The sequence below is a fragment of the Pygocentrus nattereri genome, chromosome 15, assembly GCF_015220715.1.
Source record: "Pygocentrus nattereri isolate fPygNat1 chromosome 15, fPygNat1.pri, whole genome shotgun sequence".
Lineage (NCBI taxonomy): Eukaryota > Metazoa > Chordata > Actinopteri > Characiformes > Serrasalmidae > Pygocentrus > Pygocentrus nattereri.
In genome coordinates, this window is record NC_051225.1 from 41,430,865 (window position 1) to 41,457,696 (window position 26,832).

General features: G+C 40.1%; 1 protein-coding gene across 2 annotated transcripts in view; it reads right to left on the reverse strand.

Moving 5' to 3' along the window:
• The window catches only part of frmd5 (FERM domain containing 5), a 40,154-nt gene that overhangs the window by 7,036 nt on the left and 6,286 nt on the right, over positions 1-26,832 (reverse strand). The window contains exons 2-13 of one of the 2 annotated variants that reach the window (XM_017721585.2): positions 20,457-20,561; positions 18,798-18,840; positions 18,558-18,636; positions 11,134-11,231; positions 10,799-10,922; positions 10,465-10,552; positions 10,156-10,244; positions 10,009-10,072; positions 9,760-9,851; positions 2,672-2,746; positions 2,465-2,533; positions 1,976-2,082 (exon numbers count right to left, since the gene is read on the reverse strand). In XM_017721585.2, the coding sequence (XP_017577074.1) occupies positions 1,976-2,082; positions 2,465-2,533; positions 2,672-2,746; positions 9,760-9,851; positions 10,009-10,072; positions 10,156-10,244; positions 10,465-10,552; positions 10,799-10,922; positions 11,134-11,231; positions 18,558-18,636; positions 18,798-18,840; positions 20,457-20,561 (1,033 nt within the window). Of the gene's footprint in view, positions 1-1,975; positions 2,083-2,464; positions 2,534-2,671; positions 2,747-9,759; positions 9,852-10,008; positions 10,073-10,155; positions 10,245-10,464; positions 10,553-10,798; positions 10,923-11,133; positions 11,232-18,557; positions 18,637-18,797; positions 18,841-20,456; positions 20,562-26,832 lie in introns of those variants that run through there. The other variant, XM_037545599.1, reaches the window with a different exon arrangement.

The following is a 26,832-nucleotide window of genomic DNA, read 5'->3' on the forward strand; positions in this document are numbered from 1 at the left end:
ACTGTTCTTAGACTTGCCGTACTTAAATAAAAGGGTTTAAATAGAATAGAAATGTATTGTCGTAATAAAGATATACACTGTTTCCCATCACTCTGGCCATACAAAACTTATTATAACACGTCTACACACATACATACATACATACATACATACACACACACACAAAAAGGAAGGCTACGGAATTTGTTATTAGCTCTGTGTTGAGCTTGCGTGTTACCTGCAACTCTGGAGAGTCGATTGTACTGGGGGATGTTGAGTCTGGAAGAGGCTCCAAGGGAACTGGTGGAGTCTGGCAGCAAGGGGATGAGGGGCAGAGAGCCCAGGACTTTCCCCAGCAGCCTAGGGCCCAACGTCAGGACCCTCACCTTCACATCCCGGTAACAATGATTAATCATTCGAAGGCGAACGTTAACCTTTGTCTTAATCCGGATTAGACACTTCACCATGGTGTTCGAACACGTATGTGTGTGTATGTGTGTGTGTGTGTGTGTGTGTGTGTGTGTGTGTGTATTTGTATGTGTGTGAGAATGAGAAAGAGAAAGACAAAGACTGGACATATGAGCCAGTACAAAGGAGCAAAAGAAAAAAACCCACCCCAGCTGACCCACCCACCCACTGCTCATTTTCACTTACACTGTAATGACATACATGGAGAGCCCCTGAATGACTATTTACAGTGAATGTAAAAATAGCACTCTTGATAGAAACAAACACAGTGGGAAACAGGGTGTCACACTCTTCATTGTCTTTTTAAATGTGAGGGTGCCAATGAAAGAAGGATTAGCCAACAACTAATATTTACTCTTGCTATAACTTTCCATATACTATTCTACAAATACATAGCCAAAATCCTGTAGATGTACAGACATGAATATAAATATATCACATATAAAGCAATCTTTTTCAGTTGTATTTTTAAAGGTTAATCATTTTATATATGTGCAAGCTGGCACAACTTTGTTCTTATTTGTCCTTATTTTTGATTAAGTTGCTAAATTCATATCCATTATTTCATGAGACTCTGTTCTGTGTTGCTGTTGGAAAGTGGACATAATCCCTAATAATCTATATAATTTGATTGGGGATTGGGGTTGGTATTGTTTGTTAGCAATAAATAAACAAATAAATAAATGCTGTCAGGAATAAGTATAACTTTAACAACAACACACAGTCAGTGCCCACTCACACATCAACACACAAAAAAACTGATGTCCTCATTACAAAGGCAGAATGACAGGGCCAGGTGAATGTCTGGTTACATACTGCACAAAGGCAGAGGTTCTCACATTACAGATGAAGAGACTGACACATGGACAGAAGGAGAAGTTAGCAATACTGTGTTATGCTTAGTTTACAGCCTTCAAACCAAAACAAATCATTTTAATAAATAGTAAAAAAGCATAGAAGAAAACCACATTTAAATCCACTTTTCATTTTCATGGTTACAACAGAACCTTGTAAATTATTTAGTGAGGTCACTATATTTCAGCTTTGTCTAACATATAAAGGAATGCACTTCAGAATTAGCTTATTAGCTTATTATAACATGAAAAAGATTGGTCTTTTTAACAAAACAAACAAAAATACTTGTACTTGATGCATCATGAGAAAATTGTGTGAATTCATCAATGTACATACAAACTTTTTACTGTACAAAAAACTTTTGGTAACACTTTACCAGAGGATAGTGTTCATAACGTTACATGACACCTACATAAGCTTACATAACCCCTGCATAAGTGTTTATAAATTCTTATTCCAATAGGCATCATTCCCTGAAATGTTTACAAATAGCAAATATAAAAGCTTTAGTAGCCTTCATGACACATGACATCTACTGGGATACGCACTATCAAATATGTTATTTAGGGTTACGTCAGTTGTCATGTAGCCTTATGAACAGTAGCCTACAGTGTTAAGTGATCTTAGTGTTATCAAATATTCTTCTATTGTGCGTCCATGTCTGAGTATTTACCTTCCATAATGGATATATGGACTGCTCTTCTGCGTGTTTGGGGCACGCTACACTGTCGCGGGCCATGCGTGATGGAAGGACAACTCCTACTTGGGACCATTCCAGCCCTGAGTAGCACACACATGCATAACTGAAAATCAATAGACAAGCCAATATACACTGATCAGGCATAACATTATGACCTATTTCAACTCTCATTGTCCATTTTATCAACTCCACTTCCTATATAGGTGCACTTTGGAGTTCTACACTTACAGACTGTAAAGGGGGTAACAGAGTATCAGAGAAACAGATGGACTACAGTCTGTAACTGTAGAACTACAAAGTGCAGCTGTACAGTAAGTGGAGCTGATAAGATGGACAGTGAACAGCATTGTGAGAATAGCATGTACTAAACAGTAAACAAAAGGTGTTCATCATTCTACTTGAGTGGTAAATACAGTGCTGAGTACAGAACATGGAAACAAATAACATTAACTACAAACCAACCGGTGGATGTCGGGTGGCTCTCGTCTGATTTTAGCACTTTGCTCCATCACCTCCTTAGCCACCTTGCCACTATGAGAGATCACAACACAAACCAATCTATCCAGTTAAACATCAGTTAAATCATTATTTAACATCTCAAAATAGCTCACAAAAGTCACAGAAGAGACAAGCTGTACAAGCAGTATTTCAGACTTCATCAGTATTTACCTGTATCTGAAGCGACTCCCTTTGAAGAACACATTGCTGCTAGACACTGTCCGCACTTGACTTGATTTTTCAAACCTGCAAAAAGACGGGACAACTGATTTCTTTTTATTGCACAGAGCATTACCAGTAAGTATAGAGAATATTGCTCATGAAAAAAGTAGTTTGATATAAAGTATTTTACACATTCATTTGATTTTTGATATTTCAGCACTGGCTGGAGTTTACCATTCCAATTACTAAACAGATAAGTCTTTTTATACCGTTTATAGTAATTATCTGAAATGTAGTGGGGCACTGAAGTAGGTACAAGACTGTGAAAGACAATATCTTGCACTGTGCTAGCAAAGTTCCACAAAATATGATCACAAGGAAACTCTATCCTAGCTTAATCACAAGTCACAGTCACAGTGGTGATATATTACCTCATTTGACCTTGCTGTCACCTATTGTGTGTGTGTGTGTGTGTGTGTGTGTGTGTGTGTGTATATATATAGTTTATTAGACAGAAATACCTTTTTTGTGATGATTTTTTATTGCATTTTTCATCATGTTTTACAACAAGAGTGGGGAGAGGTGAGGGGAGTATATAATGGAAAACTAAAGTTCTTGAATCGAATCATATCTCATCATAAAGTCTCCCAGTTTCTTCTGTTTTGTCTTGTTAAGCTTAGCTGTAAGATATTCCATCCAAACTATATTTCGAAAATTAGATATCCAGATTAGATATATATTTCATAGGTGAAAATTGTGGCGCAATCCAAAGTTGCAAGACAATTTTCTTGGTGGCTTCTCTTGGTGGCAAGTACCTTAGATAGTATAACTACTGTAGAGATCCACAGATTGGGCACTTTAGAACATTCCCAGAACATATGCATAAATATGCCAGGTGCAGAGTTTCAAATATTACAGGTATAACTAGAAACATGTTCTATTTGATGTCTCCTGTAAGGTCTCTGTGCTCTGTGAATTATTTTGTAATGAATAAGCTGATATGCCAAGTTTTTATGATAGAAATTCCTTGTTCCTGCTCCCCCTTTTTCAAAAACATTGGGAGGCTGTGCAGAACATAAAAACAAAATACACTGATGTGTAAATCATTTAGACCCTATATTTAACTGAAACTGGTATAAAGACAACATATCAAATGTTGAAATAGAATTTTTCTTTTAAAAACATGTCCATTTTGAATTTGATGCCAGTAATGTTTTAAAAAGTAAGGACAGGGGCATGTTTATAACCGTGTTGCATTACCTCTTCTTTTAAGTAAGAGTTTGGGAATTGAGGAAACCAATTTCTGTAGTTTTGAAAGTGAAATATTCTCCCATTCTTGCTTGATAGGGCATTTCAGCTGCTCAGCATTTCAGAGTTTCCTTTGTTGTATGTGTTGCATAAAGAGGTTGCTCTGTTAGAAACATTATTCTTAAATTGTTGTACTATACAGCTGCATGTACAGTTTTTCACAGTGGTGAACCTCTTCCCATCTTTATTTCTGAAAGATTCATTATCTCTGAGATGCTCCCTTGCAAAAAAAACATGAACTTTAATATATTATACTTTAATCTATGTTAGTATTTCATTTGGGTATGCTGATTCATTTGGCACAGATTTATATATATATATATATATATATATATATATATATATATATATATATATATATATATATATATATATATATATACACTGCTCCAAAAAATAAAGGGAACACTTAAACAACACAATATAACTCCAAGTAAATCAAACTTCTGTGAAATCAAACTGTCCACTTAGGAAGCAACACTGACCATCAATTTCACAGCTGTTGTGCAAATGGAACAGACAACAGATGGAAATTACTGGCAATTAGCAAGACACACTCAATAAAGGAGTGGTTCTGCAGGTGGGACCACAGACCACTTCTCAGTACCTTTCTGCTTTCTGGCTGATGTTTTGGTCACTTTTGAATGTTGGTGGTCTTTCACACTCGTGGTAGCAGGAGACGGACTCTACAACCCACACAAGTGGCTCAGGTAGTGCAGCTCATCCAGGATGGCACATCAATGCGAGCTGTGGCAAGAAGGTTTGCTGTGTCTGTCAGCGTAGTGTCCAGAGGCTGGAGGCACTACCAGGAGACAGGCCAGTACACCAGGAGACGTGGAGGAGGCCGTAGGAGGGCAACAACCCAGCAGCAGGACCGCTACCTCCACCTTTGTGCAAGGAGGAGCAGGAGGAGCTGCCAGAGCCCTGCAGAATGACCTCCAGCAGGCCACAAATGTGCATGTGTCTGCACAAACGGTTAGAAACCGACTCCATGAGGATGGTATGAGAGCCCGACCTCCACAGATGGGGGTTGTGCTCACAGCCCAACACCGTGCAGGACGCTTGGCATTTGCCAGAGAACACCAGGATTGGAAAATTCGCCACTGGCGCCCTGTGGTCTTCACAGATGAAAGCAGGTTCACACTGAGCACATGTGACAGACGTGACAGAGTCTGGAGACGCCGTGGAGAGCGATCTGCTGCCTGCAACATCCTTCAGCATGACTGGTTTGGCAGTGGGTCAGTAATGGTGTGGGGTGGCATTTCTTTGGAGGGCCGCACAGCCCTCCATGTCCTCGCCAGAGGGAGCCTGACTGCCATTAGGTACCGAGATGAGATGCTCAGACCCCTTGTGAGACCATATGCTGGTGCGGTTGGCCCTGGGTTCCTCCTAATGCAGGACAATGCTAGACCTCATGTGGATGGAGTGTGTCAGCAGTTCCTGCAAGATGAAGGCATTGAAGCTATGGACTGACCCGCCCGTTCCCCAGACCTGAATCCGATTGAGCACATCTGGGACATCATGTCTCGCTCCATCCACCAACGGCACGTCGCACCACAGACTGTCCAGGAGTTGGCGGATGCTTTAGTCCAGGTCTGGGAGGAGATCCCTCAGGAGACCATCCGCCACCTCATCAGGGAGTGATGACTTTGTAGGGAGGTCATACAGGCACGTGGAGGCCACACACAATACTGAGCCTCATTTTGACTTGTTTTAAGGACATTACATCAAAGTTGGATCAGCCTGTCGTGTGTTTTTCCACTTTAATTTTGTGTGTGACTCCAAATCCAGGCCTCCACTGGTTAATAAATCTGATTTCCATTGATGATTTTTGTGATTTTATTGTCAGCACATTCAACTTTGTACAGAACAAAGTATTCAATGAGAATATTTAATTCACTCAGATCTAGGATGAGTTATTTGAGTGTTCCCTTTATTTTTTTGAGTGTATATATATATATATATATATATATATATATATATATATATATATATATACACACACACACACAAAAAATATACTGGAAAAAATATACCTCGTAAATCTATATTTGTTGTTTTTCAGTTATTTACATAATTTGAAAATGCCTGTTATTCTTTACATTGTGTGTAAATTCTATTTATATATATATATAATGTGTTAAAGTTATACTTTAATGAAGTGCTTGATACAATGCTGCATTGAAATAATCTGTATTATATTATTAGAAATAAATATGATATCTGGACATATGGAATGTGTAAATATAAATATAAGTACACTTAAAACCAGCTTGAATATTATTTTTCTTGTGCTAATTTGATGTTAATTGTATGATACCATTTTTTTTCAAATATACATCTAACAGTGGGAAAACCACATTAATGTCAATAGTTTTTCCCCTTTGAAAAAAGTATACTTAGTAGTGCTTAAATAGTTTGTCACTCATGATATAATTTAAGTACACTAGACTTTTATTTTGGACTAAAAGAATCTTTAAAGAAAATGGCACCAAACTAATGATGTATGTTATAGTACTACCTTTACTTGAGTAGGGCTCTTTTTATACCCAATCATGTTACTGACCTGTTCCCAATTATTTATGAGAAGTTCCAATAGGATTTCTAGCATTACAACTTCACCAGCCTTCTGTTGCCCTTTTTTTTTTGCTGACCATATAATTTCCAAAATAGTGTCAACATTTGAAGTGTTATCTTTGTACTATTTTCAATCAAATATAAGGTTTAAATTATTTGCAAATCATTGCATTCTTATTCATTAGCTGTTTTGGAAACTGTGTTGTACAACTCAATGGCCATTTTATAACATACACATAAATAAAACCAATATGGATGCTTAAGTAAATCATTTTTTGTAGAATATTAATGGCATATTATTAAGAATGTCCCTTTACTTTTAATAAGGACCATATTTGACCAACTGAAGTAAACCTAAAATTTTCTTATTGATATTATTAATGATTAATATACAGACAGATGTCAGCATTGCTTTCTAGCCTTAATATGATTAAGACAAGTGTAAATAAAACCTCTGAGCATGGCATAAATTGCATGAAGCTGAACTCAACTTATTCACCAGCTTCTTGTTTGAATTTTCCTTTTCCATCTTAAGCGTGGAATAGGAAAAAAAAAAAAACAGCTGGTGAATACGAAGCCTACTTAACCCTCATAGAAGTTTTGCAATTGAAAGTCATTTGTCTCTTACACTCAAGCTTTAATCTGACGTGCTGCTGGAATTTAATAAATATTACAGGCCGTTCACGCTATCAGTTTTATGTGAGAATCTGTGGAGCCTCTTAGCTTGTAGCTGGAGCATCACATGAAGCAACTGGCTGAGAAGCACTGCAAAAGCTGGCTAGTCTTCATGCTAGGCTAAGGCTAATGGGTTTAGGGCTTGGCCAGTCCATTATCTCTACCTTTAGCTTCCTCATCAAGGTCGTTGTCATCTTGGAGGTGTGCAGACCAAGTTGATGTATTGTGTGGCATATGATCTGAGCACTCACAGGCTGACCTCCCACTTCTTCAACCTCTGCAGCAATGCTGGCAGCACTCATGCGTGCTACAGCTCAGTTTCAGGGTGTTAGCAGTCTTCTTATAGCCTAGGCGTTTTTGTGGAGAGCAACATTTCTAATCCTTACATCCTCAGAGATTCTTTACCATGAGGTGCCGTGTTGAATATCCAGTGGTCAGTGTGAGTGAATTGTACTCAGAGCACCACATTTAACAGCCCTGCTCCCCATTCACACCTGGAACCCTGTAACTCTGGCGAGTCACATGACACCAGGGAGGGACGACGACACAACTGGGCACAATCTGGACACGTTCACTGTGAGGTGGACTCAATGTGCTGCCAGCTATTTAGACATTAATAGCTGTGTGTTGAGTTCTTTTAAGAGGACAGTAAATCTGCACTGCTGTACAAGTTGCACACTTTTTTTTGTATGATTTTTGTGGTATGATTCACTATCATGCTGTTTGTCATAAATGCATGCACAGGAGGATTAAGCCTGAGCATCCAAATCTGGATTAACAGAGAAAGTCATTAACCGCTCTTGTAAAGTGAGACTATGTCTGTTAGTTTTTGTACCTTTTTTCTCATCCTCCCTTTTCATTTTTTTTGTCTTCACTTGGGCATCTTAGACAATATAATACAGTAGTACAGTAGCAACCCAAAAGTTGATAGGTGGCCTCCTGGTGGTCACAGTGCCCTAAGCAGCTTGTTATGTCGCTTACTAGGTAGAGTCTGCACTCTTTAAAGGACAAGGCTGACAGCGTTATCTAGAGAACCAACATAAATATGTTTCATAACAAAGCAAACGCTTTGTTAAGAATATTATAAGCAGCTTAAAACAATGCTGTTCTTACTAGAAAAGCGATAGTGTTTCCAACAAGATTCTGTGAGACTGTGGTTGGTGTACCTCGCTCTGACCCTCTGACACAGCAAAAAAGTCACACCCACAAAGCATGGTAAAGGAGCTTAAACTAGACTAGACAACTAGGGTACACGTAGCATACATTCAGTATATGGACAAAAACACTGGGACACAACTCAATCACTGAATTCACAGGTTTCATTCAGTCCCATTGCCAGAACTGGATAAAATCTAGCCATGTAGTCTGCCTTTACAAACATTTGTGAAAGAATGAGTCATTCTAAAGAGCTCACTGAATTCGAGCATAGTACTCTAATGGGATGCCACCGTTGCAGGGGCACAAAACTGTGCGCTGGGAACTTTAACTTGATTAGCTACCACTACTTCAACTTGATTAGTCAACATTACAAACATACTAACGTTATATGAAGAGCGGTTTCTTCTCAGAGGGTGAAAATAGTTGTGCATGACAACGTTGTATGTTTGCTACCGCGCTGACCGTGGCAAAGATCTTAACAAAGAATCCCATCTCAGAACTCTGGAAATTATCATGGTAGCTCTGGTTACAGCATAATAATATTTTGAAGGATGGAAATATGCTGCCGGAAATATTAGCAGAATTTATGTAAACTTTTCAAACAAGCTAAAACTCCACAAATTCAACAGCGCAGTTTTAAAGCAAGAAGTCGAGAGTCGGGCACACTCATGTTTATTCTCTAGCTGAGCTAAGTTAGGTTAAAGTTCATTAGTGATGATAGCTTCTGCAATGACATTATCTGTTTTGCTGTCTTAGATAGATAGATAGATAGATAGATAGATAGATAGATAGATAGATAGATAGATAGATAGATAGATAGATAGATAGATAGATACTTTATTGATCCCAAAGGAAATTTGTGTGTCTGTTTCTTCCCTCTATAGTAGCCTTGTGCCTTTTGTTTTCTTGTGCAATGTGCTTTTGTTGTTTTGTTCTGTATCTCCTCCCTGGTCCTGCCCCCTTGTTACTGATGGGTAGTGAGAGATGCTTTGCCAAAGCTATAGGGTAAAACAATGTTGTTTATGTTTTTTATGAGAAATGCAAAGATTATGGAATGTGCATTTAATCAGTTGGATATCTGATATTGAGGTCATGCATGCACAAAAGTGATGAAGCTCATGCCACGTCAGCCTGATAGTTTTAATAATGGTTCAAGGATGGGCCAATTGTATCTCGCCAAAACAAATTATTAACAATAGATTAAATACAATGAATATACCAGTCAGCCAAGAGAAAGTACTGTCTGAGAACAGAAGGACAGCAGCTGTGTCCAGCCCATGTCTGATAGTAGTGATATATTAGTGGGTACAGATTTAATGGGTTGTCTGTTTTATTTGTTATAATTGTTTTGATTGTTATTATTTGTGCGGGTGACTCACTGGTAGAAGGCTTGGTTCTCTACTCCACACTTCCATAGGTGCTTACAGGCTTCAGGTGTTGGGGCAAAGTAAGTCAGAATAATCTTCTGATCCTGAAGGGCAGTGGTCAAAGTCATGAATACTGCCATTATGGTTGACATTATGAGGAAAAGTTTATAGATAGTACATGAGCTATTTAATAATATTATACTACAGAAATGCCCCCCAGACTATAGTAACCAACCAACCTCCACTCTTACACCTACTTACTTCCTGTTGATTTGCATAAATACAGAAGGTCTTTCCCTCAAACTTCATTTTAGTGACCTCATTCCTGTTCACAAGCAGACTGATAGTTATTTATATTGGCACACACAAAGCATGTGAATATGTTATGATAGCTTTCTCCTCACTGACCATTTGAGAAAATGGACTCTTCGATTACCCTGCAACACCACAAAGCCAAATGGAGTGAAGGCTAAGAATGCAGCATTTCCTGACACATCCTGTCATAAACAATAAAAAAATTAGCTTTACAAAGAATTAATATCAAATAAAATTCTCATCTTACTCATTAAGTAAAGTTTTTTTAATCATTTCAAAGTCAACTACTAATCGTGTAATCTCAAAAGTTTGTCAGAGAGATCAGTGTGTTTCATACTGAGATGTTTTGTAGCCAATACTGAGCCACAAACTTGTATATGGCATAATGTGTATTATATTTACCTTACAAGGATGTGGATCGACCCCATATGTCTCCAAAGTCTTGGCCTTCCTTAAAAAATTCAACTCTGAAGTCTCAGGGGTCTGGCCCCTGTGAGAGGAAGAGAGTGATCATACAGTTACATACATATACAGAAACACATGTGCCCACACACAACACACAGCACATGCACACAAAAACATACAAAGATTCAATACATTTAATGCATTAAATACATTCAAGTGTTCTGTTATTCATCTGTCATTTTTGTGCTATGAATACAATTCTACTCAAAACAAATATTTTCTGAGACAAAAACAAAAAGCAAGGCAATTATAATGGTAAAGATGCTCCTACATGAGATCAGTTTTGTGGATCTCAGAAATGCAGCGCTCTAGGCGCTCTGAGTGCTTGGGGAAAAACTGGAACTTGGAGCTGTAGCCTTCTGGATGCTTCCCTGGGTCATAGTCCCCAATCTCAGCTAGAGATGGAAGGCAACAATGTGAAACAATCTGACAAAAGTACATAGAGTAAGAACAAACCTCACAACAGAATAAACACTCATTTACACAGAAGCAGTTCTTATTTGTTTTTCAGCAACAGAGACCAACATATGAGCCCAACAACACAGATTGTTGTATATTACCCAGTCTACAGCAAATATCACAACTCATTCCCAGTTATATATTCACCTTGTAGAATATATGCAGCTAGCATAGCAGCATCCGAGCTCCTGCACAAAAGTCGGCCATGATACAAATCTCTTTTAATCTGCAAAAAGACCAGATATCTGAAAACATCAATAAGAAAAAAAAATATATATTGTTAGATCAGTCTAATATTTTTTGTCCTTAAGGTCTAAAAAAAAGAAAAGAAAAAAGTCTGTTGTAACTGCTGTTACTATAATAGTCATTTAAAATGTATATACAAAGTTGCCAGTTTATTAGGTACTCATTGGCTTTTTCATCAGTTACACCTGCCATATGCACTACATGGCCAAAAGGATATGGGCACCCCTTCAAATTAGTCAGCCACACGAAGTGCAAACAGAAACAAAGCTAGGCATGGAATCACACAATGTTCATAAACACTAACAGCAGAAAGGGCTATCAACATGGCACTGTTATAGGATGCCACCTTTCCAACAGTCAAATGTCTGCCCTGCTGGACCTGCAGGTTGACTGCAAGTGCTATTATTTTGAAGTAAAAATGTCCTGATGTAACAACAACTTAACTGCAACGTGGTAGGCCATACAAGCTTACAGAAGCCAGAGACTGCAAAGCAAGTAAATATTGGCTGTCCTGTGATCATTTATAGGTTTGTTCTATTCTGTTCAAAAGAAGAAATGGGTCAATCAGAAAAAAAAAAAACACATTTGCCACCTGTACTCACATGAGTACTTTGACTACTCAGATTAAAGTATCAGAAAAAGAATGATCAGATGAATGATTATGGTACTGTCAGTTTTGATGAATGGACATCATAGTTAGGTAGGGCATTAGACATAAATACAATTTGCATTGCTTCTTATTATAAATAAACAGTAATAATGATAAATAAATCTAGGATATTTACCTGGTCAGTGAGAATTTATTTTTCAAATATCTAGGTTATATAATCAATCTATAATTAAATTAAATGAGGTGTGCTGCTGAAATCCAAAAGAAATCCATTAAGGACTGGAGTTCAGAAAGACAAAACAAACAAAAAACTTGCGTTCTTCTAATGAACATATTCATATATTTCTTTTAAAACAAAATATTCTCCTCATGTTTAACTGTTTTCACATTCATTTGTATTTTACTGCTATATTGTGTTTTTCCTACTGGTAAAATATGCAAAAAAAAAGTGAACAGTTTAAAAAAATGTGCACTGTAATGCATAGTGTGTGTGTGTGTGTGTGTGTGTGTGTGTGTGTGTGTGTGTGTGTGTGTGTGTGAATACATAATACCTGGAATATATAAAAGACCCTGGAATACATAAGACAGCTTTCAATTCTTGAAATGTCTTAGATCAAAGAATTCTTCTTCTTCTTCTTTTGGCTGCTCCCTTTAGGGGTGGCCACAGCGGATCATCTGCCTCCATCTTGCCCTATCCACTGCCTCCTCTACTTTTACACCAACCATCTCCATGTCCACCTTCACTACATCCATAAACCTTCGCTGAGGTCTACCTTTTCTCTTCCACCCGGCAGCTTCATCACCAACATTCTTTGCCCAATATATCCACTATTCCTCCTCAACACATGTCCAAACCATCTCAACCTGGCCTCTCTGGCTTTATCTCCAAACTGCTCCACCTTCACTGTCCCTCTGATCTGCTCATTTCTAATCTTGTCCATCCTTGTCACTCCCAACGGAAATCTCAGCATCTTCATCACCGCCACCTCCAGCTCAGCCTCCTGTCTTTTAGACAGAGCCACAGTCTCCAAACCAAACATCATAGCAGGACGCACTGCTGTCTTGTAGACCTTCCCTTTCACTCTTGCTGCTATCCTTCTGTCACACATCAGCCCTGACACCCGTCTCCACCCACTCCATCCTGCCTGCACCCTCTTCTTCACCTCTTTTCTACACTGTCCATTGCTCTGGATGGTTGACCCAAGATATTTGAAGTCATCCACCTTTACGACCTCTACTCCTTGCATCTTCACCTTTCCACCTGCCTCCCTCTCATTCACACACATGTATTCTGTCTTGTCTCTACTGACCTTCATTCCTCTCCTCTCCAGTGCAAACCTCCACCTCTCCAGATTCTCTTCCACCTGCTCTCTACTCTCACCACAGATTACAATGTCATCTGCAAACATCATGGTCCATGGAGCCTCCTGCCTGACCTCATCTGTCAACCTGTCCATCACCATTGCAAACAAGAAGGGGCTCAAAGCTGATCCCTGATGTAACCCCACCTTCACCTTGAAACCATTTGTCACTCCAACTGCACACCTCACCACTGTCTCACTATCCTTATACATGTCCTGCACCACCCTAACATACTTTTCAGCTCCACCTGACTTCCTCATACAGTACCACAGTTCCTCTCTTGGCACCCTATCATCTGCCTTCTCTAGATCCACAAAGACACAATGCAGCTCCTTCTAACCTTCTCTGTACTTCTCTACCAACACTCTCAATGCAAAAACTGCATCTGTGGTACTCTTTCTGGGCATGAAACCAAACTGCTGCTCACTGATCTGGACCTCTCGCCTTAGCCTTGCTTCAACAACTCTTTCCCATACCTTCATGGTGTGGCTCATCAACTTTATACCTCTGTAATTACTGCAGCTCTGCACATCACCCTTGTTCTTAAAAATGGGGACCAGTACACTGCTTCTCCACTTATCAGGCATCCTCTCACTCTCCAGGAGTTTGTTAAACAACCTGATTAAAAAGTCCACTGCCTTCTCTCCTAAACATCTCCATACCTCCACAGGTATGTCATCTGGACCAACTGCCTTGACATTCTTCATCCTTTTTAAAGCTGCCCTCACTTCCACCTTACTAATTCTCTGCACTTCTTGATCCACTATCTCTCCCCCCGTTGTCCTCCTCTCTCTTGCGTTTTCCTCATTCATTAGTTCTTCAAAGTACTCCTTCCATCTACTCAACACTCTCTGTTCACTCACTAGTACATTTCCCTCTCTATCCTTTATCAGCCTAACCTGCTGTACATCCTTTCCAGCTCTATCTCTCTGTTTAGCCAAGCAATACAAGTCCTCCTTCTTTACTGTCCAGCCTCTCATACAGCTCATCATAGGCCTGAGCCTTTGCCTTTGCCACCATTCTTTTCGCTATGCAACTAGCCTCACGGTACTCCTGCCTACTTCCTTCATCTCTCTGGTTATCCCACTTTTTCTTAGCTGCCTTCTTCTTCTGAATACTCTCCTGGACTTCCTCATTCCACAACCAACTTTCCTTGTCTTCTTTCCTCTGACCAGACCACCCAACACATTTTTGCCAGTTTCTCTCACCAACTTAGCTGTAGTTTCCCAGTCCTCAGGTAGCTCCTCACTGCCCCCAAGGGCCTGTTGCAATTTTTCCCTGAACTGCCTGCAACCATCCTCCTCCTTCAGCTTCCACCATCTAATCTTTGGCTCTGTCTTCACTCTCTTCCTCTTCTTTGTTTCTAACCTCATTCTACAGACAACCACCCTATGCTGCCTTGCTACACTTTCCCCTGGCACCACTTTACAATCTCCAATCTCCTTTAGGTGGCATCTCCTGCTAAGGATATAATCCACCTGTGTGCACCTCCCTCCACTCTTGTATGTCACCCTGTGTTCTTCCCTCTTCTGAAAATACGTGTTCACCACAGCCGTTTCCGTTCTCTCTGCAAAATCTACAACCATCTGACCTTCCGCATTTCTGTCTTTCACTCCATACATACCCAGCACCTCTTCATCCCCTCTGTTCCCTTCACCAACATGTCCATTGAAGTCTGCACCAATCACCAATCTCTCCTCTCTAGGGACACCATCTACCACTTCATCCATCTTACTCCAAAATTCCTCTTTCTCCTCTAACTGACAACCAACCTGTGGTGCATATGAACTGACCACATTCAAAATCACACCATCAACCTCCAACTTCAGGCTCATGATCATGTCTCTTTACATCCAGAACACTTTTCCCAAGCTGTTCCTTTAGGATTATCCCTACTCCATTTCTCTTCCTCTCTACACCATGATAGAACAGTTTGAATCCACCTCCAATGTTCCTGGCCTTACTTCCTTTCCATCTGGTCTCCTGGACACACAGAATATCTACCTTCTCTCCATCATGTCTGCAAGCTCTCTGCCTTTACCAGTCATTGTCCCTATGTTCAGAGTCCCTACTCTAACCTCCACACTCCTGCCTTTCCTTCTCTCTCGCTGCCGTCTAACCTGCTTTCCTCCTCTCCTCTTTGATGGTCTTCGACCTACAGTAGTCCAATTTCCACAAGGCACCCTGCTGGTCAACAGCACCGGAGACGGTTGTTGTTAACCCGGGCCTCGACCGATCCGGTATGGCAATCGTATTTGTGATCCGCATGATAGTTTTGGCACAAGTTTTACGCCGGATGCCCTTCCTGACGCTTGGGACCGGCACCAGAAGTACACAAAGTACACCCCTAATGGCTGGTTTGTCTTAGATCAAAGAATACATGGGCTAATTCTAAAACTCTGCGAATGTAAAGTTTATGCTGTGAAATCGTATTTCAACATGAGAATGAGCCAGAAACAGGCATTTTAGGATGCATCTATGGAAAAAAAAAAGAAAGAAAAACCTCCAGTAAAACCTGTCCATTTCAATCCCTAGACCCTTGACACCACCACTGGACTCTGCAACCGTGGAAAGGCACTCCTGCCTGACTGCATAATGCCAACTGTGAAGTTTTTTGGAGGTAGTATAATTGTCTGGGTTTTTCATGAAGGGGGTAATATAGTATACAGTGAAATTCTACAGAATTATATGCTTCCAAATTATGGCAACAGTGAGTAAAGCCTTTCTGTATCAGCATGACAATATCCATGAGCACAAACCAAGGTCCATAAAGAAATGTCAGCCAAGTTTGGTGTGGAAGAAGCTGACTAGCCATATCTGACCCCATCAATTACCTTTGGGAATAGGAAAACACAACCTCAGCCATGCTTTTTGACTGAATGGAATCAAATCCCTGCACCCATTTTCCAAAATCTAGTGGAAAGTATTCCCAGAAGAGTGAAGACAGCTGCAGCAACAAAGAGGGGAGCAACTCTATTAATCTCCATTGTATTGGAATTAGATATTCAACAAGCATATCTAAGTGTGATGTGTTTGTGTTTACATACTTCTGGCCCCTTTGTAGCAGTGAAAGCAACATGGTAGTGGCACGTTAGTGGGTGATGCAGTTGTAAAAGACACTGTGGTGTTGCTGAGGTTTTTATTTAAATTTGTGTAAACTTACACAGAGATAGTTCGTCTTGTAATGTAAAAAATAAGTGAACATGCTTTCACTTTACTTTTTATATACTAATTAGAAATATACTAAACAAGATTAAAATTGGGTATACTTGATTTACAGTGACAAGTATACACAAACGTCTTAGTATATTTGGCCTGTACTTAATCTTTGATTGAGATATTCAGAAAAAGTTTAATTATTTTTGCCTTATTCATAAATTGAGTGCACTTTGCTTGAATAAAATCAAATCAAATTTATTTGTATAGCACTTTTTACAGCTGTTGTCACAAAGAAGCTTCACAGAATTCCAGTAAAGACAAAGTTTTAACATAAAATGTAAAACCCCCAGATGAGCAAGCCAGCTTGTAGTTTGGAGTGGAATTGCTTAGACTAAGCTTGGCAAATTAAAGAAAACAAATATATACACCGGTCAGGCATAACATTCTGACCACCTCCTTGTTTCTACGCTCACTGTCCACTTTATCAGCTCCACTTACTGTATAGCTGCACTCTGTAGTCCTACAGTTAGAGACTGTAGTCCATCTGTTTCTCTGATACTCTGTTACCCTGTTCTTCAGTGGTCAGGACCCCCTCAGGACCACCACAGAGCAGGTACTATTTGGGTGGTGGATCATTCTCAGTGCTGCAGTGACACTGATGTAGTTGTGTGTTTAGTGTGTGTTGTGCTGGTACGAGTGGAGTAGACATTGGAGTTTTAAACACTGTGTCCACTCACTGTCCACTCTATTAGACTCTCCTACCTTGTCGGTCCACCTTGTAGATGTAAAATCAGAGAGGACAGCTCATCTGCTGCTGCACAGTTTGTGTTGGTCATTCTCTAGTCCTTCAGCAGTGGTCACAGGACACTGCCCACAGGACGCTGCCCACAGGACGCTGTTGGCTGGATATTTTTGGTTGGTGGACTATTCTCAGACCAGCAGTGACACTGAGGTGTTTAAAACTCCAGCAGCACTGCTGTGTCTGATCTACTCAGACCAGCGCAACACACTCTAACACACCACCACCACGTCAGTGTTACTGCAGCACTCAGAATGACCCACCACCCAAATAGTACCTGCTCTGTGAGGGTCCATGGGGGTCCTGACCACTGAAGAACAGGGTAACAGAGTATCAGAGAAACAGATGGACTACAGTCTGTAACTGTAGAACTACAGAGTGCAGCTATACGGTCAGTGGAGCTGATAAAGTGGACAGTGAGTGCAGAAACAATAGGTGGTCAGAATGTTCTGCCTGATCGGTGTAAATGTACTTAGAAATGAAGGATTATTCAAGAAATAGGTAATCATTATGTTTTAACTGTGTAAATTTATATACACGTGGGTGAAAAATGACTTTTGCCCCTGTTGTTACTGAGAGTGGCTTTTGCTGACATCATTAAGAAGGACTTTCACTGATGACTGAATTTAACCAATGACACTGCATTTAGTTTTCCTCCTGAGTGCATCTCAGTCAGCTTAATAACAGGTTTGATTGTAACCATGAATCAGCGATTGTGTATGTAGAATTGTGTGATCAACATGTGCATTTTGCAGAAAGGTATAACTGCTTTTACCAAGTCTGCGTTAGAAAGGGAAGACATCTGTAGATACTCTCTCTCTTTTCTCGTCCCCTCTCTATACTTTTAGAATTTTAGCCTGCTGATTTTCATTTAAGCTTTTGCCTTAGTTAAGTCCTTTAAATGTGAGGTTGTGCGTGTTTGTTTGAATGTGATAACTAAGATTCTTCTGTTTATTTTTCTTTATTGTCATCCATTCTTTAAACTGTATTCCTGTAATCTTTTTTACTATAATTTATTTTACTTCTGAAATAGAAAGAGTCCTCTTCTCTTTTAAGTTTTTGGAATACATCACATCACAGAAATGATAAATGGGTGTTTTTCATGTAACTCTTCCAACTTTAATCTTAGTTATGCTGTGGTAAATTACCTACCAGCAACCCAATGTACATTTCTACCAGTGCAGCAGCACCCACTAACATGGGTAGGTACAATGTGTACCTATTAAACTGGCAATTTAGAATGTGTGTGTGTGAATATATATATATTATATATCTACACACACACACACACACACACACACACACACACACATATATATATATATATATATATATATATATATATATGTATACACACACACACACACATACACACATATAGGTTACTGGATGCACCTGGTGATCTCCTCTTTTAGAGCAGCAGGGTCAGGGGGGTAAAACTTCACCCTCAAACACATAGTGAATGGCGGCTGAGCTGTGATGAAAAAGAGAAAGAAATGCAGTTTCCAGACGTCCCTCGTGATTTTGGAACCACAGGACTAAAATGTTCTTTTTCACACACTTGTCCATGCTTTGGTGCCCCACTACGTTTCAGAAAATAACTGGAAAGCTTTGGAAAGTAAAAAAAAGACTTACATCGTATCTGTTTGGTGATTGGCTTAGTAAACTCCAGCCAATGCTGAAAAGCAAAAAACCAAAAAGAATTGATTATACTGGGTGCAGAAATTGCTATACAATGAACTACTGACTGTCATGAGAAAAGTTTTTTATACTAACTGATAAGGCTTTGCTTTACTTTTGCATATTTATTGCATTATTCTCTGCATGTAGTCCTCTGAGTGAGTGTAGCCTGTGTTTCTCTATGAATTCTTTTCAGCAAGTTTGTTGTGAAACATTTTTAATGCAGCACAAGAGGAGAGGCTGCTACTGTCCTGTGATTACTTTAAAATGGAGTGAACAAAAACAAACAAAAGCTCTCTCTCACGCCAACTTTATTTTTTTCTCTCACTGTCTCATTACTAATGTTGCAAATGTCTTTCCAGACAGAAAATTCAGAGAATGCATTCAATTTAAGCTACTGAACACATCTGCATGTGGAAAAAGTATATAACCAGATCAGCATAACCACATCAGTACCGCAGTTAAAATCCTGAATCCTAATTTAACACATTGGTCTGCTTTTCAGTGATTTCTTAACTGGTATACACCTCATGCTTTCAAATTAGCAGTCCTAACACCTTTGACCAGAAAACGTAATGATTCCTCCTAGTAGGCGATAAAGCAAATTATTTGGCCTTTATCTGATTTAAACAACTAATTATATATATATAATTTATATATATATATATATATATATATATATATATATATATATATACTTTACTTATTTTTTGTAAAGTGATTATCTGAGCCTCACCACAAGCATTTCAATGCATAAATGTCCTGACATGTTGTGCAAATGACAAATAAACTTGAAACTATACTCAGAATGCCATGGTATCTTGCAAACTTGTATTACTGTATATTTACATATGCAGTATGTATATACTGTATTTGTTCCTTTCATGGTTTCTTACTTTTAGGAAGTTTTTCTTTTTTGTACCATCACCCTTAGTTTGCTTATTGGGGATTCAATAAAACTGCTTTGTAACAATGTTTGTTGTACAAACAAATTAAATTGAATTGAATTAACGTAAATAAGCTGAGTGTTCGTAAGGGCTTCCTTTCAAGTTGTATCTAGCCCTATTTCTCCACTAACTTCTCCTGGTTTGTTAGGTTTGGTTTTATATTTTGTCTTTTTACATGTGCAGGAGCACTTTTCAAAAATGTAATTAATTTTAAGGTGCTTTAATACACAACATTTTCCTCACCGATTACTAAGTTTAGCTGCTGAATAGAGAGTGTGATCTGTGCTCTGAATGTTTGGGGTTCTATAAGCTTTGGATACTTTAATCCTATCCTGTTGCAGCAGTGCACTTTAAAAAAAAAGGCTCGTCAGAGCTACCTAAAAATGCTTCATGTGATAAGTAAATTTACTACTAGTTTTATTGAACATAAATAAATATTTTGAATGAACATTGTTTGAGTTGAATAAAATTAGTTCAACTGCTTGTCACAACATTAAGGAATTTTTTAGCTAGATCTGACGAGCCAGTTTTACAGTGTGAGATAGCAATCTCTTTAATTTAATAGGGAGAGACCACCTATCCATGCAGAACTCACTACTGCTCTTCATTACTTGAAATAACTGCATACTCTGTCATCTTTTCTTCAGGTCAAATCACTGTGACTTACCCTCTGTTTGTCTGGATCCACATATCTGATGCCAAAGTAGTCTTTCTCCAGCAGGCTCAGATGATGGCATATCTGCTCAAAAAGCCACTGGCCCTTTGCATCACTCTGCAACATGAACACAAGGGGGGTTAGTGTGACATTTGTATTTAAAATGTTTATCAGACCTTAGGTTCACTATATAACTACTGTGTTGTGGTGATGCTATGATTTTGAGGCGATGCCATAATGGGCCACAGTGGCTATTCAGTGGGCATACTTTCAAATCTACAGTGCTTCATATTTCTCTCAATATATCTGTAGAGACATTTGTCATAAAGAAAATATTTTGTTTAGCATTAACACGCAGCTGGTATATTTAATTTATTATTCGGTGCATTTTACTTTCAATTGCAGACATGGTAATATATCTTCTCCAGTTTTTCTCACCACCTTAGCTGTAGTTTCCCAGTCCTCAGGTAGCTCCTTACTGCCCCGCAAGGGCCTGTTGCAATTTTTCCCTGAACTGCCTGCAACCATCCTCCTCCTTCAGCTTCCACCATCTAATCTTTGGCTCTGTCTTCACTCTCTTCCTCTTCTTTGTTTCTAATCTCATTCTACAGACAACCACCCTATGCTGCCTTGCTACACTTTCCCCTGGCACCACTTTACAATCTCCAATCTCCTTTAGGTGGCATCTCCTGCTAAGGATATAATCCACCTGTGTGCATCTCCCTCCACCTCTTGTATGTCACCCTGTGTTCTTCCCTCTTCTGAAAATACGTGTTCACCACAGCCATTTCCATTCTCTCTGCAAAATCTACAACCATCTGACCTTCCGCATTTCTATCTTTCACACCATACATACCCAGCACCTCTTTATCCCCTCTGTTCCCTTCACCAACATGTCCATTGAAGTCTGCACCAATCACCATTCTCTCCTCTCTAGGGACACCATCTACCACTTCATCCATCTTACTCCAAAATTCCTCTTTCTCCTCTAACTGACAACCAACCTGTGGTGCATATGAACTGACCACATTCAAAATCACACCATCAACCTCCAACTTCAGGCTCATCATCCTGTCTGACACTCTCTTTACATCCAGAACACTTTTCCCAAGCTGTTCCTTTGGGATTATCCCTACTCCATTTCTCTTCCTCTCTACACCATGATAGAACAGTTTGAATCCACCTCCAATGTTCCTGGCCTTGCTTCCTTTCCATCTGGTCTCCTGGACACACAGAATATCTACCTTCCTTCTCTCCATCATCTCTCAGTCATTGTCCCTATGAGTCCCTATTCTAACCTCCACACTCCTGCCTTTCCTTCTCTCTCGCTCCCTTCTAACCCGCTTTCCTCCTCTCCTCTTTGATGGTCTTCGACCTGCAGTAGTCCAATTTCCACCTGCACCCTGCTGGTCAACAGCACCGGAGGCGGTCGTTGTTAACCCGGGCCTCGACCGATCTGGTATGGCAATCATATTTGTGATCCGCATGATAGTTCTGGCACAAGTTTTATGCCGGATGCCCTTCCTGATGCAACCCTCACCATTTATCTGGGCTTGGGACCGGCACCAGAACTACACAAAGTACACCCCTAATGGCTGGTTTGGTAAAATATTTAATGTGCCTAATAATTTTACAGGTACCATATTTTAAATCAGTCAGTCACATGCTTTGCGGTGGTGATTAACATAAGAGGGGTATTTCACAGTTTTTACTGGGGCCAGTGCCGCTGTGGCATCACCCCTGGATATGCCCCTACTGTGTTTGTTAAAATGCCAGCCTTTGGCACTTCGGAGAACTTTTTTTTTTTCTTTTCCCAACATATAGGCAGCATGATCTCCTCAAAATACTTTGTGAGAGAAACTGGTAGGTTTACATCAGCATAGCTGCTCTGTGCAGTTTTTAATTCTCTCAGGCCACTATTTGTTTATTTCTGAACATATGAATTTTGTTGAAATTTTTAAATGTAAAAAGAATTCCCTTTTAAATTCTAAAGCTTAGAATTTCGATGGAGCTTAGAAATTAGTTCTCCTGGAGACTGTCCTCTGACAGTTCAAAAGTAAAAGGCACACTGCAGCAAAGTTTTCATGATCTGCCTCCATTATTAAATATTCAAAATAGTTTCCTATCTTCATCAGAAATGTGACATCAACAAATGGTGTCTTCACTGAAAAATGAATAAAAGGAAAAGCCAAAGGAAATATGGAAATATAGATGTAGCTAGGAGTAGACGTATATATGTAAAATATAAACTGTTTCATATGGTTTCATGGTCAGAAAGATTAGACAGATAGATAATTACACATAATTGCTCATAAACTTAAATATATTGGGCAGAAATAAATTCAAATACTTGAATGTCCCCATGACTTCCACATCAACTCCATCAGTGGTGACTGATGACAAGGCAGGTTTGGACTTCCCAAAGTCCAGCACCATCTGCTTAATTTTACTGATGTTTAGCTGCAGCTGGTTCAGCTTACACCAGTCAACAAAGTCCTCCACCAGTTTCCTATATTTTTCCACATGTCCACTCCTCATGCACCCCACAATGGCCGTGTCATTTGAGAATTTTTGCAGATGACATAATTGTGTTGTACCTGAAGTCAAAGGTGTACAGGTTGAACAGGAATGGGGCTAATATTCTTCAGGTGCCCCAACACTGCATGCCACCTTTTCCGAGACATAGTCTTCCTGGCAGAAGGCTCTGCATATACTTAAGGGAGAAGCTTTAGCTGATGCAGGTGGATGAATCCATCATCATGCATAATGAACTATCTTATTGGATGCCATAACAGTACCAGCTGCATGGTTTTAAATGCATTGAAGAAGAACATGATTCTCAGAGTGCTGCGTACTGTGTCCGGGTGGGAGCATATTCTCTCTAGCAGGTAGATAAGACTCATCCACTCCAGTGTCATCCAGGTTTTGAGCTGAGGTCTCAGGTGAGCTAGCATCAGACTTTTAAGTTTCTTCATGTGGCATGTCAGTGGCCTTTTCTTCAGGAAAGGAACCACACAAGATGTTTTCCACATAAATAGAAGCTTTAGAGGAAGTTCTGGCAGGAAGACTCTAATGCCAGGTAATTCATTCATTCATTCCTTCTAACAAATCTTCTCTTTAAGATTTAAAAGTCTTTAAAATGACTTGACTTACATACCTATACTCAGGATTGGGACAGCTACTGAAAAATTTGTAGTTAGCTACTTAGTAGTTACATTCCCAAAATGTGTAGCTAGCTACAATTTAGTTACTTTTCCAGAAAAAGTAGTGGCTACTTTTAGCTACTTTCTGAAAAAGAGTGGCTACTTTCAAAGTGCGATTGTCAGAATGTTTGCGAATCTTCATCGATCATTTGGAGATGAATGGACTTATTTGTCTTTATAAGTGCTCAGCTGGTTTCCTCATGCGTTTAATCTGCAGCAACTCGTAAAGCTTTAATCGCTTCTCTTTCTCCTGCTTCTCGTTCGAATTTTCCCATTCCACCTTAAATGGCGCAGCATCTGACACCTCAGGCACCATTTAAGGTGGAACGGGACCATTTAAACAAGAAGCAGGAGAATGAGAAGTGACTTCAGCCTCGGAAAAAGTCGAGGGCCAGCGCGTGCCCATTTGCTCGAACTGTCCGCAGCTCACTACGCCCATTCCTGCCTAAACTGCTGCCTTCAGGTGCCCATGTTTTTGACATTTCATCGCTGCTCACTTTCAGCCCTGCCTGCTGCCATTCTTCGCTTGTTTGTCAGTTTCTCATGATTTCTCGTCCTCTGCTTTGGCTCTCAACGTTGGCGGTCACACTTTCTCCCTCTCCTCTCCCTTATCTCTCCTGCTTTGCTTCTGTGTCTAGTCTACTGTCTGAGCTCTTTACTGAGAGACTCTCTCCGCGCTGTTCTTCAAACCTATAAAATGGATTTGATCAAATGGTCTCAGCGCAATTGACACCATCTATTCGACGAGAAGTCTTGGTTCGGGGGAACCAACTTGTCCTGCCAGAACATTTGCAGCTGGCTACATGATGGACGCATGGGAGAGGTGGCAAGTCGTGTGCCAGCTCTCTCCGTGGAGGATATTGAGGATGTACCTATTCGGATCACAGGTGTTTTGCTGATTGGATTAGGCATTGCCCTGGTGTATCGCAAAATTTGCAGAATGGAGGCAGCTGTCCACGGCCCCTTGAAGCTGCCCGACATGATTGACGTGGTGGGCAGAGCTGTCAACACTCAGACTTTGACTGTAAGTCGTACCCTGGATAACATCGTGGAGAAGTTGGCGGCTTTGCAAAGGAAAATGCATCGTTGGAGTGACCATAATGGACTTGGTGAGCTACCGTAAAAAATACGGCTACTCGCTCAAAGCCTGCAACACCTTCTTATGGAGGAACACTGCTGCAAGACGCTCTTTTATCCTCCTCCACTTCCCTGGATTCCTGCTGATTGTTGACTCTGCCTGGGCCTGATCAAGGTTGTCTCCATGGCAATTTTGCTTTGTTATCGCCATACCTCCCTGCGAACTGGGATACCTGGACTGGGATGCCGAGCAGGGTGCCTTCTTCAGGCCCCTTCATCCCCCTCCCCTCCCCCTTCCCCTGCCTCCTACCCTCCCTCCTACCCCTCCCCCTTCCCAAAGCCTTCGCTGCTTTTACCCCCCCCCCCCCCCCCCCCCCCCGGTATGGTATGACGGGTCTGTTGATCAGCGCCGGATTAATGGCTGCAGATCCGGAAGGCCGCTTACTGTGCTGGGTTTGTCCGCACCCCCCCGCCCCCATCCCCGTTACAAGTCATGGACTCTGTGTGTGTGGAACTGTGTGCTAATGCTGAGGTTTTTTTTTTTTCTCTCTGTTCCCAGACTTAGGAAAGGGGGGTTTGTCTCCTCCCTCACCCAATGTATTCCGTTTCTCTGTAGTTTTCCATTATTCCTGTCTTCCTGTCTTGTCTCCCACCCTTGTCATATTGTATGTGCTCAGACGGGTTGATCAAAATTTCGCTGGTTACTTTGTTGACTATGTGACAAAAAAGGCTTCATCATCATCATCATCATTTCTTTTTTATGCTGGTCCTCGATTGGTTTTGGGACTGCTTCCGATGGCACTGTCCGCTGGCTGTTCTGGTTGACAGGGCCGTTGCATGTGCTTTGTTCCCCTTTCTGAAATTCCACCCGTCAGTGTTCAGTGTTCTGCGAGGTAAGCATATTTGGAGACAGTGAAGCTGCGGTTGCCCTGGGACATTATCACGAGTTTCATGTTTCTTTAAAATTCGTTTTCTACATGTCTCATGATGCCCATTCGTTTCAGAACAAAACATTCAGAACAGTCTCAGCTCTCACTATGTTGGGAAACCATTATAGCAAATTCAGCAGCTGTATCTCGTTTTCACGCCATGTCACGTGTGTTTATGAGAGCGACTGAACAAATAATGAAGGGCTCTGATGTGCTTGGTAAGTTAGTGATTTTCTTAGTGTCTATTGGTTTGTTTCGTGTAAAACATAGACGAAGAAATAAATCAACCAATCACAGGGAGCTCATAAGTTTGGACAGGAGTTGCGTGCAAACTGTGGAAAGTGGAAACTGCAGACACTGTAAACTTATCTTTGTTGTCATTTCTTAAATTGTCATGCAAACTCATTGCTTATAAAAGAAAAAAAAACTTTCAAGGTTCAAGCTTAAATCATTTTTATGTATGAGTTATACTTTCTAATTTTCAGTGATCCACTTCTACAGCAAGTAAAGTTCTCAAACAGCCTATTCATTTACATGGTGTCCTTTGAGCTGGTGCTGTTTGGTTAGGTTAGCATGAATCAAGACTTCTCCTTATGTCATGTGTTGGCATTAACTGAATCACCTATGATTCAAATATGCTGCACAAAAGATTTCTACGGGGCATGAGATGTAGCAGCTCTGGTGAGTATACAGAGTAATGAAGTGAGGTGTTTATACTAGGCAGATAAGCCTGTGCTTTAATATAGATTTTAGCCCTCATTACAGTTATTCGAATTAAAGACTGCTTTGGAAAGAATGCATTTCATTCCAGTATATTCCCCATGTCAAATGTTTTTTGGTGTAATGAAATCAGTATTTTGTACTGTTGTTAAGGTCTGTATACTCCTTTAGTTTGCAAGTTAGTTTCACTTTAAACAGGCATGTTTAGTCTGTGGATGTAGCTAGTGAGGTATCAATCACTTGCTGATGTGACTGGCGCTTAACCATCACATTGTGGTTGTGTCAGAGCTGGTGAAGCTGTAGCACTGTTAAAACTAAATGAGCACAGTAAAGGTTTTCTATTGGACATTCCCATGATGTTTGATTTTCTCTCATGAAGAAAATGACCACACTTGCTTTTACTCTTGTGTAATGTGGAGTGATGAGGAGGTGGACACATATGCGGAGAAAATTTATTAT